Source organism: Pituophis catenifer, unplaced genomic scaffold, assembly GCF_029215685.1.
Source record: "Pituophis catenifer annectens isolate HBS135680 unplaced genomic scaffold, rPitCat1.0.hap2 SCAF_12, whole genome shotgun sequence".
NCBI classification, from domain to species: Eukaryota; Metazoa; Chordata; class Lepidosauria; order Squamata; family Colubridae; genus Pituophis; species Pituophis catenifer.
This window is the reverse complement of record NW_027256892.1, coordinates 6,353,151-6,360,509: the sequence shown is the minus strand read 5'-3', so window position 1 is coordinate 6,360,509 and position 7,359 is coordinate 6,353,151. Positions and strand designations below refer to the sequence as shown.

General features: G+C 42.7%; 1 protein-coding gene across 1 annotated transcript in view; it reads right to left on the bottom strand.

Annotated features, from left to right (window-relative positions):
* Nucleotides 1-773: 773 nt before the first annotated feature.
* LOC139323262 (G protein-coupled receptor kinase 5-like) overlaps nt 774-7,359 on the bottom strand; it is an 80,571-nt gene continuing 73,985 nt past the window's right edge. Inside the window, exon 16 of the mRNA XM_070952550.1 lies at nt 774-6,949. Within this exon, the coding sequence (XP_070808651.1) occupies nt 6,860-6,949 (90 nt within the window). The 3' untranslated portion in view covers nt 774-6,859. The remainder of the gene's footprint in view (nt 6,950-7,359) is intronic.

The following is a 7,359-nucleotide window of genomic DNA, read 5'->3' as shown; positions in this document are numbered from 1 at the left end:
TGTACATTTTTTTGCACAATGTATATCCTGTGTAGTGCTTTTACTCATATGGACTTTCAGGAGCCATATAGGGATGTTTTTCTCCTGTTTGAGTCTCATCAAACATATAACTTCATACATAAGGACATAATTTAGCAACTATACATCTCTATGGTTTGAAAGCTTAGGAGAGGAAGATGGTCTTATACACCATTCTAAAGACAGATTGTGTATATCCTTTCCTGAAACATTGCTGGGGATAATACTATATCATCCTCTCAGGTTCAGTAGCCTATGAATTCAATCCCTACTAGAAGAATTCAAGTTCATTAAAAGATCTGAGACTATGTACATTTAATAAGTTTTAAGTAGGTTGAAACTAATGATGTACTGCCTCCTAGTGTTCCATATAGGTAAAAACGTGATGCTTCTCTGTAACCAGATACAGAGCTTTCACTGGCTGCTGCATATATCAATGTTTTAAAAAAACAAAACAATGTTTAACCCTTAAAACATTAGTTTAAATATCCTAAGTAATGAATATGGATATCACTCCATTACCATCCCCTTTGTATGTGTGTAAGTCTTTTTTGATTCCTGGTAACTGCTTGGACAATTCAGTTTTCTTGGCAAGATTTGCCATTACCTTCCTGACCCAAAGTTACCTAGCTGGTTTTCAGGTCTAGAGCAGGATTAGAACTCACAGTCTCCTAGTTTTTAGCCTAGTGCCTTAACGAGTAGATCAAATTGGCTTTCTCAGGTAATTCAGAGAACGCAGCTCTTTTTGGTGGAGATTTGGTGTATATGTTTATTCAGTGCAGATTACACACAGCCCTGGGAATAAGTAACAAGAAAAAACAGCAACCGTAGTACATATATACCATATGAAATTTTAAAATCGGGAGGAACGGAAATCCCAGTTGACTCACTGAGATAATTTTCCCCCTCTCCACTCTGGCTTCATTTGACTGGAACAGGGACTTTATAATATAAGAAGTTTAGATTCATTTCTCTCCTCCCACCTCCCTCCATATTCCCAGTTAAAAAAAAAAAACCCAATGCATTAGGGGCATCTTTCCAAACATGGCTTGGCTTGCAGCTTTTTCAAGTTTAAAAATGTACATCCAAACATTCAACATACAAATATTTACAAATGTACAAAATAAAAACCCGAGAAGTCAGCCCAAATGCTCCAGAATCAGAAACGAGTGGTGTAAAAAAAGAGAAAGAAATAAAAAGCCAACAATAGACCAACCCCAACAACACGGATGTACAAAGAAAAGGGAAATACAAAAAAAGTGTAAGGGTCTGAGGTCAAGGGGATCACTAGAGCCACAGAATACTTCCTCCTTTTGTTCTTCTCAGACTGAGAAGGCAACGATTCCTTCATATTCTGCTCATAGTCTGTTCACGTTTCTTCCTATTTGGTTCATTTGGAGGTTCTCACCTAGATGAGGTTCACCCATCACACCAGACCATTGTACAACCACAACTTTTCCAATAAGCTACATCTGCCTGTAAACACACATTACACTAAACTCTAAGCCAGCAAACCATGTTATGGCTTAGCGTGAGGTGCGATCACAATTTCACAATTTTCCTCTCTCCCTCTCCTCCTGATTTTGGCTGAAAGTTGTATTTTTTTTCCACCCATAGCTCTGTAGGTATGTGTACATGAGAAAGAGGTCTGCAATAAAGTATGTGATGGGGATTGAGCCAAGAGAGGTTTAGCAGAGGGCTCACAATATGTGACCATTGGCCAATTACAGCCCAACAACAGCTCACCTATTTTGGACCAAGCCCCACTCAACCTGTAATTGATTTTATAGACTGAATTAACATGAAATGATATAAACACTGTTCATTGGATGACCCATCTATAGAATCAATTCCCTTTCTATCAGTTAAATTTTGGGACGACTACTAGGAATCAATATGTCAAGAGAGGCTACTATTTCAATTAACAGGATCTCCAAAATCTTGCACAATGGGTCAGGTTGGCATTAATGAGGTTGCCACAAAAAAAGAGGGGGTCAAGCTGTTCTCCAAAGCACCTGAAGGCAGGACAAGAAGCAATGAATGGAAACTAATGAAGGAGAGAACCAACCTAGAACTAAAGAAAAATTTCCTGGCAGTGAGAATGATGAATCAGTGGAACAACTTGCCTCCAGAAGTTGTGGATGATCCAACACTGGAGATTTTAAGAAGAAATTGGACAACCATTTGTCTGAAATAGTATAGAGTTTCCTACCTGAGCAGGGGGTTGGACTAAAAGACCTCCAAGGTCCCTTCCAATTCTGTTACTCCTGAGATAGCCTTTCCTTCTAGTGGAAATCCTATAGGTAGTCCTCTACTTATATCCATTTAGCAACTGTTCAAAGTTACAACAGTGCTGAAAAAAGTAACTTACAACTGGCTCTCATACTTAGAATAGTGGCAACATCCCATGGTCACCTGATCAAAATTCAGGCGCTTGGCAACCAGCCTATATTTATGACAGTTGTAGCATCTTTGGGTCACATGATCGCTACTTGGGACCTTCCCAGCCAGCTTCGAATGACTAAATTCAATAGGGGAAGCCAGGTTTGCTTAAGAACTGGGGCACAGAAGGCTATACAATTGGGCAATGACTCATTCAAAAACCACCTTGCTTAGCAAGTTGTGGTTATAAGTTGAGGACTGCTTGTACAAAACCATTTGTGCAATGGAATCTTTTGCGTCTTTAAGAAGGGGAGCAGGCATGGCTAGGTCATCACGTCTGCTCAAAGATGCTGGATTTGAACTGGTCTTCGTTCATGTGGAAATATGGATATCAATTCATACCCAATTTGGCATGAAATCTGCCCATAGCTCTTTATAGCAACATGAATCATTTTCTGCCTGATCTGTTAATATTAGAGCAGGAGGTCCTTTCTAGAACCTCTGTTCTTGAAAGTCAAAGCAATCCAAATCCATTTATTCTTAGAAAAGTAGGGTCAACCTCTTCAGCTTGGAACTTCTTTGGATTGGTTCACACAATCCTCCTAAGAAGCCAATCCAATCTCTTTCAGGAGGCAACTAAGGATCCATCAGCCCACAGCCCACATGAAAAATTGGTCAGGGGAGGAAGGAATCACTTAATTTCTGGAGTTGAATTATATATTAAGAAAAAGAAATCCTGGGATCCCCACTCTACATTTGTGTTCTAATGCTAATGCAGGCAGCTTTGTGGAATAATCCACAGATGGAGAGTCAGCTTTCGCACAGAAATGGAAGGTGGGAAGGAAGCTTGGCTGCCTGTTTGCTGCCATGTGTTTTCCCTATGCAAAGCCACACAGCCAGCTGTGTGGTTTCTTCTCTTTGCAAACATCTCGTTTGAACTTATAGTGAAGTGGCATTACACAGGCTCCTGGAAAAAAAACAGGCAACTTTCAGGGGACACTTATGTTTTTGGAAGGGTCCTAGTGGGCAGAGCAAAGATGCAAAGTGGGTATGTGGACCCTGTACCAGGATTTCATGCCTATTTACTTTTCCCACTAACTTGGATTGTTTTTGTTTTAAAACAAATCTCCATGCTACAGATTTAGGGAGGGGCAACTGAAGTTAGAGAAGGAACTGAGATTCCAAAAAAGCAAAAGTAACGGAGTGGAAAAATGCCAACAGCTCAGGAAGTTCAGTTGTTTACCTTGGGCATTAAGAGAAGTCTCCCTTTCCTTGACCATGATCCAGTTTTTAAACAATCACACCCACAGAGAAAGACTGCAATTTCTTTCTGGTTCTACTAGTGGACCCTTTGCCTACCATACAGTTATTAAAAGTCAGGCATCCATCCAAAATATCAGCATGGTGTCATTTGCACAAGAGGAAGGCCCCAACTTCTCCCCTCTCTCTCTGGCCTCAAAGACAGCCTCTGGTCTTTAGTCATCCTTAAGGAGTTGAGCCTTAAGGAAATCAAATTCTCTAGACGGGGCTTGCTAAAACTTGGGATTTAATGAACAGACGAGCTTCACTGCTTGGGTCAGGCTGCTCATTGGGGTTCAGCTGGTCAAGGGTAAGCCCAAATTTTCACACCTGCCGCTGGAGGATCAGAGGGCATTTCCCATACTGAAGTCTGACTGCTGAGAAACCAGCTTACAGCATTTCTCCGATATTTCACCCAGAAAGTCCTTCCTACACCAAGGATGTCTCTGCCTATTTAAAAAATAAAGCACCAAGCTGAGAGCAAGCCTTTCCCTCAGCAGGTCACACAACAGCCAAGAGATAAGATAGAGAAGGAATTCTGAGTAAAAATAGATCTATCTTCTCCTGACCTTTGCAACGTGTGATGGCATTGGAGGGGAAACCTCAGAATTTGGGAAGCTCCTTATAGTTATCTTAGAACGGATGCATTGTTCCAGTCTCAGCCTGAGCCACAGAAATCAGTGGAAGAGCATCACACACTGGCAGCCTGAAGGGAAAGCAGCAGCTTTGTCCATAGATCTATTATCCTATCCTTTAGAGCAGGGATCTCCAGCCTTGGCAATTTAAGATGGCTGAGGAATCCTGGGAGTTGAAGTCCACAAGTCTTAAAGTTGCCAAGGTTGGAGACCCCTGCTTTAGAGCTTCCTATGATCATAAAAACAAATGGAAGAGAAGTGAAGGTGGGAAACAGAGTCAAACTGGAGCACTAAAGTAGGTATATTAGAAGCTAGAGAAAACCTAGCCCTGTTTAGAAGTAGAAAATCTATAGCCGTCCAGAACTTGTTAAATGACCATTTCCACCAGGGCCACCTAGGAAGGGCTAAGGTAAGAGATGCTGAGAGTTGGGCTCCACCAGCCTCTGGAGAGCTATAAGCATCATAACTTCCACACTGTTCCTCAACACAACTCCAGAGCCCTGTTTCCTGTTTGGGTTTGGAGAAATTTGGGAACAAAGTTTCCTAGGGTGAGTCTTCCCTGCCCTCTCCACACTTGTCTTTTCCCCCTTCTCTTACTTCTTCTCTAAGCCTAGGGAGAAATGCTCTCCCTGTGCATTTCTCTCTGCATCATCATTGCTATCATTTTCAAAGAAAAGAAGCAACAGGGATTTCCACTTATTTAGCAATAGCAGCAACAAAATGATCCTTTTTTCCTGAAATGAAGCACATTAGGGCAGGGGTCCCTCAACCCCCGGTCCATGGACCAACACTGGGCCGTGGTATGCCAGAAACCAGGCCATGCAAACAAGCGAAGCCCCATCCACAGGATGCAGGCAGCACACGAAACCACACTCCCTCTGGTCCACAGAAAAACCTCTCTCCACGGAACCAGTTCCTGGTGCCCAAAAGGTTGAGGGCCACTGCATTAGGGTAATCAAAAGTCAAGACAATACTGTGACCTCAAATTCCATTCTTTTTCTAAAATCACCCTGTTCTTTATTTTGCTAAGCCTTTGGCTCCAATTGGTTGGCTTCATTTACTTTTGTATTAGTCCTGCCCAAGCCTAGGGCAAAAATTAAAATAGACCCAATGCACTTGAGCCTTGTGCTTGGGGTAGGGTGGGTGAGAAGACTCTCTTTGAAAGTAGAAATCCAGAATATTATGGGTTAAAACTTTAACCCAGTCTTATTCTGCTTTTCTACTTACAGAGAGGTTTTTATTTTCCAATGTAGAGAAGGGTTTTAAAAGACAATTGTCCACCTGCAGTCGGTCTTTTCATTATCATCCCATTTGGATGTTGGAGTTTTTGGAATCAATGGGATCAAATTGCCTGGTTCCATCGTACTTGAGCATACGATAACAATCAGGGTAGACCCTGCATCTGCTTTAACACAACAGGAACCAACTAGGCTGGGTGGCATAAAGAGAAAAAGGAAAGGTCAAGTGAGAATGGGGGAAATACAGAGAAAGAAAGGAAAGGAAATAAAATAAATGAATAGCAGGCCTATGGAAACAATTGTAATAAAAATTAAAATATGTACGATTTAAAAAATATATCTTCAACACTGCAGGTTGAGGTTAAAATCAGGGTTTGGGAACACTGAAGCCTTTATGCAGGCTGAGATGTCATCCATCTCACCTCTCTGTCTTTTCCTGTTGAGAGCCTCTAAAGCAGCATTCTGCATCTGGGGATTTCCACATGTCCTGGATTCCAGTTGACCCCGCCCAACAATCTGGTCTAAAGGCTGTATTGCTAAGGGATGAGAGTTGCTGGACAGTCCAGCACAGCTAGAGGATGACCAGCCAAGAAATGATGTCCTAAAAGAAAGACAACCAATTGCTCTTCAACTTTCTTTGTCTTCCACATTCTGGCTTTGCCCCAGGCTGTAGAATTGATAGTGTGGGTGGGAGAGATCCCTGGAAAAACCCTGAATGAACTCCAAGGAGCTAACCGTTCAATACACATCCACGCACAAACCAACACACACTTATCCACCAGTCTCTGGAAATGCCAGTGCAAGAGTGGGGAGTCTTTCTCATCCCCATTGCAATTTTGTCCAAGCTTTTTCTCTCCAGTTTAAGACTCCAGCCCTCATCTCTGCCATCTCCAGGTGTCATTGGTAGTTCTTTCTGTTTTTAAATTCTTCCTTCTCAGGTACATCTCCCCACTTGATCTCCCATGAAAGTTGGGTCAGGAGGTGATGAGACAAAGGAAATGGGGGAGAGCCATGGATGCTCCCTATGCAGTCAAAGTACAGAAAGTTGAAGGAAGACCCTGTCAATAAGCAGCAGCCAAGGTTCTGGACAAGAAGAGTCTTCATGCCCCCAATCCACATCAGCACCAGGAGGTGGCAAAGGTCTTCTGGACCATTGCTGCCCTGCCGATTGGAAGGCTGTGTTCCTTCAGCTCCCAGCAGTAACAGAGCCTGGCCCAAGACAGGGACTTCCGTATATCAGCCTAAGGCAACCCTGAGAAGGCAAAGGATGAGTGCTAGTTCCAGAGGTCAGGAGGGAGCCTGTGCCATGGGCCAAGCTGGTGAAGGGGCTGCTGACAGGTTGGAATGTACGTTGGTGCTGATGGTGAAGTCACTTGGCTATAGGGAAAAATGAAGAGAGGGAAAAAGGTGAGTGCAGGAGGGAAAAAAAATCTGCTCTAGCATGACTAACAGGCAAGATCTGTCATTGTTCTGTTCTTGGAGATGCCAGCAATAAACCCAAGAACTTATTTGGGTCATGCAGTTGCTCAACCACTGAACTGCTGTTCTTTAAACAGAAGAATCCAAAGACTTAGGAACCTAAGAAACTGCCTTATTCAGATTTGGACCACTGTTCCAGAATTCCCCCACCACAGCAACTTCTGGAATGTATGGACTTCAACTCCAGGAATTCCCCATTCGGCATGCACTTGCTGAAGACTGATGGAGTTACTGCATACATCTGGAAGTGATCTAGACTAATATTGCCCATTCTGACTAGCGGAAGCCTTCCAAAGTTTCAGGAAGGA